Source organism: Periplaneta americana, chromosome 10 (assembly GCF_040183065.1).
Source record: "Periplaneta americana isolate PAMFEO1 chromosome 10, P.americana_PAMFEO1_priV1, whole genome shotgun sequence".
In the NCBI taxonomy this organism is placed as follows: domain Eukaryota; kingdom Metazoa; phylum Arthropoda; class Insecta; order Blattodea; family Blattidae; genus Periplaneta; species Periplaneta americana.
This window is the reverse complement of record NC_091126.1, coordinates 8,423,097-8,437,518: the sequence shown is the minus strand read 5'-3', so window position 1 is coordinate 8,437,518 and position 14,422 is coordinate 8,423,097. Positions and strand designations below refer to the sequence as shown.

Sequence of the window (14,422 nt, the reverse complement as noted above, 5' to 3'; positions counted from 1 at the left end):
ATGTAAACGAATGGCACTTCAAGGCATTGCTGTGATGTTTATTTATTGAAAGTCGTCCATCTACAATGTAGCCCACCTTATGAGGTGTGTAGGGGAAAGATGTCTGTTTTCCATGTCAAAGGTTAGGATTTCATCTCCTGGTACAGTACAATTATTTTTTTATTTTTTTTATTTTTAATTGATTTATTTTAAAGGTTTATTAATATTTGTTAATAAATTTCGTTATGCCTGTTTTATTGTGGGCTATTAATAGGAAGATCTGGTCTCCACAAACAAAAATAATATTTGTTCCACGTCCTACAAAAACTGAAAGTACATTAAATATAAATAAATATAAATATCTCGTCCACAAACCATCTGCATCAATTGCCCTCATTCTGCAAAGCATGGAGTCCACATGATTATGAAACAGGACTCCAATCATTCTAGCTGCAATGATCTGTTGACGGAATTATTGCGTTTCTGTCATATTCAAGAGTAACGTTGAGACAGACCATTTTATTTACACACTGGAGTACTGCTTGAGAGAAAGGGTTTCTTATTTACTAGAGTTAAGGCATATAATGTAAGAGACATCACCACATAATCTAATTTTGCGATACATATGATGGGGAAATTTGTAACTAAAAAAAAATAAAATAAAATTGTTGGAGACTTGAACCTTGAACTAGTACTATTCACTCATTGTAGACCGTGCTGTAATGATCTACACTCTTGAAACTAATAAACTAATAGTACCAGATCGGCATAATAAGGTTTTCCTGTTCATATTCGCTTAGATTGATTTTTTATTTATTAATAAATTGTTTTATTATTTCTCTCTTCAGAGGCTCTGATATGCCTAAAATCACACCCCTCCCCCATTCCATTCTATAACATATTTCAAACTGGTTTAATAATGTGTTATCTGGTGAACAGCAGCCTTGATGAGATGAGCACGTGCAGTATTATGTATCTTGAACTTATAAATTGTTGGCGGACCATTCTTTTTGCTGCAAAGTGTACATCAAATCTGTGAATACTGTAACAATTTATTCTTATGTAAACAGAAAAGGGATTGAAAAAGATGTATAGAAAAATTCCAGCATGAATTTATAGCAAATGCTATAATTAATTAAAAGCAAATAATTGCATTCCTCAGTGCAAATCACTTTTCACAAACCCAAAGAACATGTTGTTAGCTACAGTCTTTGCTGCTTTATCATATCCACATTACAACATACTTCTGTTTCCAATAAAATGAATCTCCTTCTTGTTAAAATCATGTATACCTTCCTGTCCTATTAAACATACAAATCTTACTAATTGCTTTATTTAATGATGCTTCTCACATGTTCGAATTGTTTAAAATGTGTGAAGCAAGTAGTTATGAAAACAATTATGGAGATTGACAATGCAAACCAAAGTATCGGTACCAATACTAAACAAAATTTCAAGCACCACAAACCTCACAGGATGAATCCTAGTGAGAGGACATCAGTTCACAGAGCCACAGTTAGACCAATTCAATTATTATGCTCATAAACAATTCTGAATGTGGCAATTGCACATCTTACATTTTTTAAAAATGACACACGCATTTAACTACTATTGGATTGTAAACAAACTTATGTTAACTGAGAACCAGTTTAACTGAAATGTGCAAGTAATCTAACTGAATTTCGGAATGTGTATTATATGTCTTTCTCGTGTTAAATTCTATCGTACCTGGTTAACATGTTTTGGCTTTGCATGGGCCTTCTTCAGAACTGGTTGTTGCTGGCCTTGGTGCCTTTTGTTTTGTTTCCTGTGGGGGTGTGTTTGTGTAGTGTAATGTGGAGTCAAAGAGTGTGTTCTGAAATTGAGTTGTGTGTTGAGAATTTCATTTGAATGTGTTTTTGTGTGTCTGTATATTTCGTATTGTTCTAGTGTGTTTAGTTTCTGGCTTTTTGGTTTGATGTGTAGAATTTCCATGTCTGTGTTGATGTCTTTGTAGGTGTGGTTAGCATTTGTAACGTGTTCTGCATATGTGGATGTTTTTTGTAATTTTGTTATGGCTGTGATGTGTTCTTTGTAACGTGTTTGAAATGATCTGCCTGTCTGTCCTATGTAGAAGTTGTTGCAGGTGTTACATTTAAATTTGTATATGCCTGTGTGGTTGTATTTGTTTGTTTGTGTGTTGAAATGTTTTTGTAGAGTATTATTTGTTCTGTATGAGATGATGTAATTTAATTTCTTGAATGAGGTTGCAATCTTGTGTGTTTTTTTGTTTTCATATGTTGGTGTGGTGTATTTTTTGTGTTCTTGTGTTTGTGTTGTATTCTTATGTTTTGTCTTTCGTATTATGTTGGGGTTGTATCCGTTTTCTTGTGCTATGTATTTGATTGTGTTTAGCTCTTCTTTGTAATCCTGTTGGTTCATTGGTATGTTGAGTAGTCTGTGTACCATTGTTCGGAATGCAGCTTGTTTGTGTTGTGTTGGGTGATTGGATGTGTTGTGTATGTGTGTTGTTGTTGTTGTGGGTTTTCTGTAGACTTTAAATGGTGTTTGTTGTCGACTTTTGTTGTCAGAGAAATGCATGTGAGGGCAACACGTCCTATTGTTTATGCGAGCCAGCTTAATCAACCCTTTGCAATAAGCAGGCATGACATTGCTGCCAGAATAAGATGAGGAAAAAAAACCCAAAAGAAAATTTCGTACTTTTACTAAAAGAAATAGTGAAAAATCAACATTTAGATTTGGCAATACTTCACTTTCTAGTGTACATATTGTACCAACTGTTTTTTTTAATACATGTGATGCTTCCATGCAGGCCTACACAAGTTATAAGACAGTTTCTAACCTTTTAACTCTAAAAAGTGTGTACATTTACTATTCGAAAATTTTCTTCTTCTTCTATGTACTATATGGTCCTTTCAGCATAACCTTGACTTTCCTAATGACAGCCTTGCAATCAAACCGATCCTGTGCTTTCAATCCCCAGCTTTTAACCCCAATTTCCTTTATATCATTTTGGGCATCATCAAACTAGCGCAGTTTAGGTCTTCCAGTCTTTTTCCTTGATCCAATTATTTTAGCGTCAAAGTAGTTTTTGATGTTCTAACTTCCTACATCCTGACCACATGGTCCAGGCATTATAATCTTTTGAGTTTAATGTCAGTGATGATATCTATATCTGAGTATATATTTTGAATCTCCAAATTAGTTCAGATTCACCATACACCATTTTCAAAAACTGGACCATAAATCTTCCTGGGTACATCCGAAAATTTCGCTTATCCGAAATGGGGCCAGCCCCCTTTATTTCGGCTGACAGAGATTTTAATGCATTTTCAAAAATTCTCGTCGAAAACAATAAATCTACTACATCAAACAGTTAAAAGTTAAGTAAAAAATATTAGAAAATCATTTGAAGAAAATCTCGAAATCAACTTCAACATCAATCAGTGGAATAAAAAATTCACACCATTGCAGTAATATTACCTCCAAGCTCCATCTGGTATTAGCCAGTGAATCCAACATGTTGATACAGTTAGAAACAAAAAAGCCAGAAGAACACTTGTGAAGATTCTCCAGAGCCATCTTGTATTCTGCAACAAAGTTAATTTATCTGCATTTCACAGTTTCAGTAATTACCATGCTTGCATAGGTTCAAATCTGGCTCAGAGACTGATGAAAATCCGTAGTATGGCTTCCTTCATAAGAAAGACAAAGCTTGGGATCCCATGTCATAGATTTATGGCATGTCAAAGATCATAATTATATCAAACAACATTAAGCCTTTCTCATCCGTGCCACTCTTAAACTCTACTAAGAATCACAGTTAACTCTTATCCTATCACTATAGTATGAGTCCAACTCAGACATGAAACTCTATACAGAGAGCAGGAAGGTCTCAATTCTTCTTATTTGGAGACATATAAACAGACCAATTTCATAAAATGGGTAAGTATGTTATGATACATTTAAATATATAAAAAATTTCTCTAAGTCTGTAGCATCCCCCCATCCTCCTAAATACAAAAATGTAATTATCTGGACAACAAATTAAACTTTTATTAGGTTCAATTTATCGTGCTTTACACCAAGCCACTCTTAATAAGAATAATTACGGAAATTATTTTAGTTGCTTAGAAAATAAATACCTATTTCGTGTATCATCCTTAACAAATTTTAAATAAGAAAGGAATTGCTACTATTTACTTAAAATATTAATTGTAAAACTTATTGTATTCTTTAAATATACCGTCATTTCCCATAACTAAGGTCCTGGAACACAACTATAGTCCATGATACAACCATTCAAAGAACATTGTAGAAGTAACATAGACCGTTCATAGATACAGTAGCATGCAAATTAATCCGAACAAGACATATTTTTACATTTTCTGTCATTGTTGGCCTCACAGCTGCTCATACCGCTTTAATTGACATCTGTAGTACGCGTAATTCTATTGTTGAAGGTCTGTCATTATTTTTTTTATAATATGTGACATTTTGCCTGTCGTTTTGTACTTATAAGCATTTCAGTTGTGTTGAAGACTTAATAATGCAATCCTGTGTACATTCTGTCGTCTTCACAAATGGATACAACTCCACGAAAATGGTCTAAAATTATAACATTAGCAGAGCATTCTTCTATGACACAGAGGCAAATTGCTGCAGAATGTCACATCGGTTTGGCTACTGTTAATTCGATCATAAAACGATACAGGGAGACTGGATCCATCACACCCCAGAAAAAAAGGAAACTGTGGCCGGAAAAGGAAGACTTCACCTGCAGATGATCGTTTAATTGCCAGGAAAAGTAAATTAAATCCTATACTAACTGCTGTCGACTTAACCCGCGAGTTAATGGCTACCACTGGGGCGAATATTCACGTCACGACAGTGCGGCATAGGCTTTTGGAAACTGGACAAAGGGCTCGTAAGCCTATTAAGAAGCAACTGCTAACCCCTGTTATGTGCAAAAAACGCTTAATGTGGGCAAAATTACATCAACACTGGACAGTGAATGACTGGAAGAATGTACTTCTTTCTGATGAGCCTCATTTTGAGGTCCACGGCCACCGTGTTTCTTACATATGGAAAGGATCCGAAAAAGTAACAGCAGCTCATCTCCAACTAGCACCCAAATACCCACCTAAAGTAATGTTTTGGGGTTGTTTTACACATGAAGGGCCTGGAGCATTAATACCTATCAAGGGAATGATGAATTCTGACAAATATACTCACTTATTGGAAACCAGAATCGTACTCCAACTGCAAAAATCATTTCTGGATGGCAGAGGTGTGTTCCAACAAGACCTGGAACCATGCCATACGTCTCGAAAAACTACAGACTTCTTCAACAAGAAGAATATTCAGGTACTCCCCTGGCCAGGCAACTCACCCGACATCAACCCCATTGAGAACTTGTGGTCAATTTGCAAAAAATGGATTGTTCTACAAAGGAGAAGATGATTTCTACCCTCATTGGTGTATGGTTTCGCATTGAAGAAATGAAGAATATTTGTGGGAAATTAGTGGAATCCATGCCAAATCGTCTCAGAGCTGTTATTAGGAACAAGGGAGGCCACATAGATTACTGAGGTATGTCTTAGATCCTTTTTTTATCCCGTTTGAGTGTTTTTGCATAAGTAATTACGTTGTTTGGATTAATTTGCACGCTACTGTAGCTGCAGTCACTTGACTTCAAACTACAGTAGGTACAGCAAAAATATAGATAAACGAGGTACTACATTATGGAGTACAAAATTTGAATGGTTGTACCGTGGATCATAGTTGTGTTCCAGGACCATTGTTATGGGAAATGATGGTACTTTGTAACTGACAAACTTTCAGAATATTAATACTGAGACAAAAAAAAAAAAACACTACTACTATAAACCACTACTGTACCTACCCAAAGGGGTTTATTAAAGATGGATATGTAGTCCCTGTACGGAACCCAAGGGCCAAACACACAGGTACCCACACACAAAACATAACCTGTGAATTCAGCAGGTGAAGGTAGACACTGGAGGGCCCCGAAGTCAGTATCAAAAGCTACTGAGATCACTTTCATTGCCACCAGCATTTGAGCACCACGAATTTTGTGCCATTCTGTTTTGTTAACAAAACATAATTCACTGAAAAAGGAAAAAGATAGACCGTCACTATGTGAACACGTGAACTAGGCTCGACTACAAACCAGTTGTAGCTCAATAACCCTCTACAGCTGCCACTTACCTGGACTTCAAAAACTTCATATCTTGTAGCCAGATTTATAGTCGAAATAGAATGTAATATTGCTTAAGAGGTTTTGCTTATATTTTATAGAATTACTCGACAGTTAAACTAAAATACTGACTTTTTACAGTTTTTTCATGCATAATAGACAACTGAACTTCAGTTGTGCTGAATTGGATACGATATTCTCAAAAAAAGATCTTTCAGATCAAAAAGGTACTTAGACTCAACAACAACTTCTTACTAAATTTTTTAAGGCAACGTTTTAACTTGGGGAAAAAGGAAGAGGGGGAATGAAAAAGAAAGAGTAAGAGAGAGGGGAGCCGGTTTAGTGACAATATTATAAAGTCATTTAAATTTGTTTAACCAATATATTTCACTCTTGATACTAGGAAGTCTTCTTGAGAATAGTTATACATAATTATGAGGTGGCCAACAAATGCTAATTTGTTTAATAAAGGATAATGTCATTGTATAAAAATTTGTTTTATTTTATATATTGGTCATTTAACAATTTTGATATAGAAGTGACACTAAAAGAAAACAAAAATTATTGTAAAATTATTTTCTTTGGCCAGAACTATTACAAAAAGTGTTGTCAGTAAAATAGTGAATTCAAAGAAAATAACGACACTTGGAATGACTGACGACATAATATGATGCATAAATTTGCACATAAAACGTAAGAAATAAAGTGTGAAATACTGGCATTGTACAGAAACAGGCTTAAAAGAATGAACATATGACGTACCGGTAATGGTGTTGTTAGCAAGTCACACATACAAAGGTTATGGTAAGTAGCGAATCTCACCATATTTCAACATTAAATAAAAATTAACTATTTTTGTCAACTGATATTAAGACAAGTCAGCTTATTAAGAGACTGAAAACAATTGGCTGTACTGTATTTGAACTTCACTTTGTCATACACTGGACAATTTTCAATTATCATACCTTCTTCATGCTTTCCATTGCATTTCAGAAACTGTTTTCTACAGTTGATAGCCTACCTTAATATTCATGGTAAAGGAAATATTCGTGAAATCTGAATTAGAATTTAGTTATTCATAACTGTGGCACATAAATTTGCATTATCCCCTGAACTTGTTTTGACCAAATGGGATTCATGGTTAACAGCTGTTTTATATTATGATGGAACAGCTATTTTATATTATGATGGAACACCTACAAGTCAGTTCGAGAAGTACTTATTTCAATGGACTCAAGATATTCTGTGTAAATTGAAATAACTCATAGCATATATTTGAAAAAATTGACAATTTCAGTTATGCTGTCAGAAAAATATAAAAAAAAAAGAATCATATGGCATAAAGGTGTAGCCTAAAGCAGAATTCATACTTTCGTTCCCAGCAAAAATCTGTCCCCAGTTTTTAATAAACTTTCCAACTTGTTTTTAAAAGCGATTTTATTGCTTAAAGATGAACAAATAAATGTGAATATTTTTATACAAACATCAGGACTTCATAAGGGCTTCTACAGGGCTTAATTTATAAATCCTGTCCACTCATCTCAGCTACTAAGAGTTCCACAGCTAGCAGCACCCATGCTTCAACTGCATGTGTAATTATTTCAAGCAAACAATACGATCATTTTATAAACACTTCTAATACAGTGCTGAATCTAATGAATGAATGGTTCCATGCAAATAAACTAGCACTTAATGTTGATAAAACCAGTGCAGTCAAATTTAGTACACACAATAGTGCTCAGGTTTCCTACAGTATTCGATTAAATGGAACTCATCTCAAAGAATCTATAAGCACAAAGTTTCTTGGTTTAGAATTGGATAATCACTTGAACTGGAAAACGCATATAGAATGTATTACTCGTAAATTGAGCTCTGCCTGTTATGCATTAAGATCCTTATCTACTATTGGTGATATAAACTTACTTAAAATGTCATACTTTGCATATTTTCACTCTGTAATGAAATATGGATTAATACTCTGGGGTAACTCGTCTGAAGCTAAACACGTTTTTGTTTTACAAAAGAAAGCTATAAGAATAATGGTCGGTGTGCATAAAAGGACCTCATGTAAAAATATTTTCCGAAACTTAGAAATCTTGACTTTACCTTGTGAATACATTCTTTCCCTAATGATGCTGTATATTAAGAACCAAGATAAATTCAGTACTAATCAAGACATTCATCATTTTAATACAAGACATAAATCAGATCTTCATCTACCCTCTGTTAGTCTAAGCTGTTTTAAAAAAGGAGTTCGCTATTCATGTATAACAGTCTTCAATGCACTGCCTAATTATCTTAAAGATTTGAAGAACAACGAGAAAAGGTTCAGAAAAGAATTAACCAAATTTCTACATACTCATACCTTCTACACAATTGATGAATTGTTTATGCTTGTGAATTGAATTATTCTACTTAAATGACATGTACAATTTTATATAGCTCAACTAAAATATGTTTTTATATTGACTTAATCTGTTTACTATGTATTATATTTTTTGTTTAGCATAACTGATGAATTGTATGTACTGTAAATTGAATAGTATACTGTATAGGTCAACTGATGAATTGTTTAAGCTTATAAATTGAATTAATCTACTTCGTATGAATTGTATAGCTTAACGAAAATAAGTTTGTAAATTGAACTAATTTGATTGTATATGTTTGTATAGTTTGGCTGATGAATTGTATATGTTCTTAAATGATTACTAGTCAGTGTAGCTCTACTGATGACCTACTGTAAATTGAATGGTAATATGTATAGCTCAACTGATGAATTGTTTATGATTATAAATTGAATTAATCTACTTGATATTAATTGCACAAATTTGTATAGCTTAATGAAAGTATGCTACTTTGTATTGTATATATTTGTATAGATTTGGCCGATGAATTGTATATGCTTTAAATTGAATAGTAATCTATATAGCTCTACTGATAAATTGTTTGTGTTTGTAATTTGAAGTAGTTTGCATGATATGTATTATCAATTTCTGTATATCACAACTGGTTGAATTGTTTATGCCTTAAATTTAATTAAATTGTTTTGTATTATAATATAGCTCAACTTATGAATGATCGTTTGCGTTTGTAAATTTAATAATCTGATTGGCTATGTATTGTATACTTTTAGTAGAGCCATCGATGTTGGTCAGTCGACAGACTCGCTGGGCTGCTGATCCGGAGCTGCGTTCGGGCTTGGGTTGGACCCCCCTTTGGACTTTGGTTTCTTCGGAGGTTTTCCCCAGCCGTGGGACTGAAGCCGGATGGTCTATGGCGAGTCCTTGACATCAACCCCTTTGATTTGATTACCCCCTTTGATTTGATTACCTGGTTGGGTTTTTCCGAGGTTTCCCCCACCGAAAAAGCAAATGCCGGGTAATATTTTGGCGAATCCTCGGACCTCACCTCATCTCACTACATCTCGCCAAAATGTAAAAAAATGTAAAAAAATTGTACAAAATTGTAAAAATTGTAGAAAATTACTAAATTGTAAAACTATAAAAATTTGTAAAAATTGTAATTGTAATATTGTAAAATGTTGACATGTTCCACATCTTAAAGCTTCATTGCTCATGTAAGATCTATGGAATAAAATAAATGAATGAATGAATGAATGAACTGCACTTCCTAGAACTTGTATAAAATCTTAACTTATAGACGATGCTGTAAATGTCCTCCCTCGGCTAAACAGGCACTGTATCAGGAACACACATTCCAAACATGGTTCAAATTTTAATTTGATACCTCTCTTCATTTACTGTCTGATCATAAAGAATCGAACCAATTATTCATCTCATGCTAACAGCACACCAAGTTCCATCTTTCCTATCATAATAGGGATTTCATGAATACGTGGATTTTCAAAACATCAAAATATGACGACTGTTCTGAGTGTTCAAACAATCATTTAGGTGTGACCATGACCCATGACACACGCACACACAAAATAAGCTGATTTGTATTTAAAATAAGAATTGCACAGAAAAATACGTTGCTCTATAATCAACTGTTTAACCATCTTCTTGAATGATTGTACTCTGCGTGAGACCATCAGAAAACAGGTTCATGCATGAACTGTCAAGTGGAGCTGAACTGTGGGAATGCTGATGAGCAGTAGACAATACTACATAATAAAACATTGCATAGCAATCAAGATTTAGAAATAAAGCCCTGTATGGGCAGAGGAAATAAAATATTTTGAGGTATTTAGTACTTCACTTTCATTATGACATATTTAATAAAATAGTGACTAGCACACCCACCTCATTACTATTGATAACATGCAATCATGAACCTACGAGTTTTCGTTTCTGATTTTCTAGTACTATACAGGGTGTAAGTGATATAACTGTGCAGATTGAAAGGCCAATAAAATACATTAAAATAAATACAAAACCTATTAGGTATGCGTTTTTTACTCCCTTTGCAAGGACACACACACACACACACATTCTCTCTCCCTCTCTCTCTCTGTCTGTCAATCTTATGTGACATGACCCTGGAAGTAGGCAGGGGTTAGTAATGGTAAAAAGCATCACCAGCTCACCTACAAATACACACACGGACTCAGGTCTGAATAGCAGCATTCTGTCCCTTAGCCACTGCAGCAGGGTTGTCAGACTTCCTAATGGCAGGAAATAATGATATGTTAAATTTTTATTTAATTTGCATGAAAACCATCAATTTTATTGAAAACCTGCAAAGGGATAAATTATTCCTTATCAATTTTTCTAATGACAAGAGTATCAGAATCGTATGTATGGTACTTACCAAGTAAAACAGTGTTAACATTTAGGGGAAAATAATTTTTTTCTGAGAAATTATTCATTGGGGATTAATGTGGTATTAGAACTTTTTATTGTACTATATCAAAGGAATAAGCTATTAAATCTGCCAAGTTATATTACTGCCACTCTGTGTATTCTGCCTCTTATGGATAAGTGCATTTCAAACCTGTAGTAGGAACTGACAATGGACTAAGATCATGACATTTGAACCTTCGTTATAAAATGATGTAACTTACTGTAACAGTTTAAGGTATGACTCGACACTTTCAATGGCCAAAATTGGTTAATTTTGTCATTTTTAAAATTAGTGTAATTTTGTATTCTAATTCTTTAGGTTTAAGATGGTGTTTTTTGTTCCATGTTTGACAAACAGTTTTCGAGAAATAAATATTTTAGTGCAATGCTGCTGCTTAAAAAGCCCAGGTAGCTCAAACTTCATCCCATATTTCCTGGAGTATCGATTTTACGATACATTACTAAATTTAAACAGTGATTGGTCTACAAGTAGTTAACATGATTCTTTTTTTTAAATTAAACATTTATCATCTGGGGCATGTACTTCTCACAACATAATCTTAACTTGCTATAAAATTAACAGGAATTAGTATTATTAATATAATGCACAACTTTTTAAGCATTAAATAAAATTAAAGCGTTTTCTTACTCTAAGTTATATAAGATATTTTACTACAGACCCTGCAGTAACTTAAATTCAGCAATTTACAAAAAAAAAATGAATAATAGCTTAAACGCGCAATAAATGTGGGAAATGCCTGTTATTATTCAGTTGAGAAGCTTTTATCATCCAGCCTGCTCTAAAAAAAGAAGCTGAAAGTTGAAATTTATAAAACAGTTATATTACCAGTTGTTCTTTATGGTTGTGAAACTTGGACTCTCACTTTGAGAGAGAAACAGAGGTTTAGGGTCTTTGAGACTAAGGTGCTTAGGAAAATATTTGGGGCTAAAAGGGATGAAGTTACAGGAGGATGGAGAAAGTTACACAATGCAGAACTACACGCATTGCACTCTTCACCTGACATAATTAGGAACATTAAATCCAGACTTTGAGATGGGCAGGGCATGTAGCATACATGGGCGAATCCAGAAATGCATATAGAGTGCTAGTTGGGAGGCCAGAAGGGAGAAAAACCTTTGGGGAGGCCAAGACATCGATGGGAGGATATTAAAATGGATTTGAGGGAGGTGGGATGTGATTGCTGACATTGGATTAATCTTGCTCAGGATAGGGACCAATGGCGTGCTTATGTGAGGGTGGAAATAAACCTTCAGGTTCTTTAAAAGCCATAAGTAAGTATAATGAATAATAGTTGCAACAAAAATTAGAGTAGTTTAAAAGAATCACTATACCAACAATGACTTTTTAGTTGGTTATTTAACAATGCTGTATCAACTACTAGGTTATTTATTGTCGATGGGATTGGTGATAGTGAGATGGTATTTGGAGTGTAAGGACGAGGATTCGCCACTGTCTTTTGTTACAGGATACATTGTTAACAGAATTGATCTATTTCACTGTAGTTAACTTAGTTTTTATGAATATTCTGTGTGGTAAAATGTTGAAAAATATGCCAGTGAAATTTCTAAGGGTCATCATTAAGAGTCACGTCATACCTTAATATTTTATGCAAATCTTACTGTCATGAACACTGACATTTCTGCAACATTAGCTCACATGTATCTGTTGTGTTTCTGATGCCTGTGTGGTACAGTAGGGCTGCTTCTTCATTATAACACTACTCACCACACAATGAGGAAAGCAACCGAAGCCATTCCCATGATTGGGCCCCTGTGTTTTTTCAAGAGGCGAGAAACTAGGAACAGACATAAGTATGCCCCAACTGCAAAACCTACTATGTAGTACATGGTGGACCGAAAGAAGTGATGCAATATCAGCAAGCCTGTACCAGACGAGACGATGTGGCACACCAATGCTGGGATGGTAACTGTAACATATAACACCGTCAAATTTAGAAATACTTGAAGGTTAGTCAGAAAGACAAATACATCATTATTACATATGGTAAATTGGATATTGGAAAGCTAATGGATAATGATTACACATTATATGATGCTTCAAAATAATCTTGCAGGTCGAATGAGTAATGATACTTTATTTAAGGTTTCTTTTCAAATACGCAAGCTATTTAGAAATAATGTAACAATAATATGATAAATGGTAAAATGTGACGTGACAAGGAAACTGAAGCAGCAGTTGCCACTCTACTTGAGAAAAATGTCCCTTTGTAATGACTCTCTCTGTGCTGGAATTACAATTTTATCATCTGTAACATGACCTTGGTCATCAGCAGGCGTTATAATGGTAGAAAGACATACAATCAGTATGTAGTTTTGTAAGTTTGAGAATATTAAGTACATTGCCTTGAATGAGGAACTTTTATTCGTAAGCATGGAGGAGGTATAGGAAGAGAGCAGGACATTGAAGCTAGCATAATTCTGCCAGAGAGACAGAGAATAGGCAGACAATATGGTTAAGCATGGAATGTTTAAATTATGACAACTCTATCGCAATGCAGTAATCACTTGACTTGTGGCACTGGAAAGACGAGTAACGAATTTAATTTCTACTGGCTGTTCCAAGTAATAATAATAATAATAATAATATTAATAATAATAATAATAATAATAATAATGGTTTATTTTAACTGGCAGAGTTAAGGCCATTCGGCTTTCTCTTCCACTCAACCAATACGATAGAAAATTACTACAATGCTTTGAATATAACATAATTAATACAATATAATTCAAAGCAATACAATACTACAATACAAGACAATATAATACATAATTAATATAATACAATAACAATTCTTTTCATCTTCACAAAACCAATAAAATAATAATAATAATAATAATAATAATAATAATAATAATAATAATGGTTTATTTTAACTGGCAGAGTTAAGGCCATTCGGCTTTCTCTTCCACTCAACCAGTACGATAGAAAATTACTACAATGCTTTGAATATAACATAATTAATACAATATAATTCAAAGCAATACAATACTACAATACAAGACAATATAATACATAATTAATATAATACAATGACAATTCTTTTCATCTTCACAACACCAATAAAATAATAATAATAATAATAATAATAATAATAATAGTCATACCTAAATTAAATTATTAAACTCGATCACAATTATAACTTCAATTTGACTGCGCCCGTAAGAAATCGTTTAGCCTTTTCTTGAAAGTGGTTATTGTCTGGCAGCCCCTAATCTTCTGATGTACAGAATTCCATTCACGGGGAAAGGTAGCAGGTAGAAGGGAGTTCAAAAATAAGAATTACAAAACTGTCAGAAGTCGGTTCTTTGCTTTAATTATGCTTAGCTTATGCAAGGTATTGCCAATTTACACTCTGCCATCATGCAAAGACTGAAG

At 33.8% G+C, this 14,422-nt stretch overlaps 1 protein-coding gene across 3 annotated transcripts in view; it reads right to left on the bottom strand.

Moving 5' to 3' along the window:
- por (Protein-serine O-palmitoleoyltransferase por) overlaps nucleotides 1-14,422 on the bottom strand; it is a 58,953-nt gene that overhangs the window by 33,629 nt on the left and 10,902 nt on the right. For all 3 annotated transcript variants that reach the window (XM_069836805.1, XM_069836803.1, XM_069836804.1), the window contains exons 3-5: nucleotides 12,752-12,953; nucleotides 5,885-6,110; nucleotides 3,463-3,569 (exon numbers count right to left, since the gene is read on the bottom strand). In XM_069836805.1, the coding sequence (XP_069692906.1) occupies nucleotides 3,463-3,569; nucleotides 5,885-6,110; nucleotides 12,752-12,953 (535 nt within the window). The remainder of the gene's footprint in view (nucleotides 1-3,462; nucleotides 3,570-5,884; nucleotides 6,111-12,751; nucleotides 12,954-14,422) is intronic.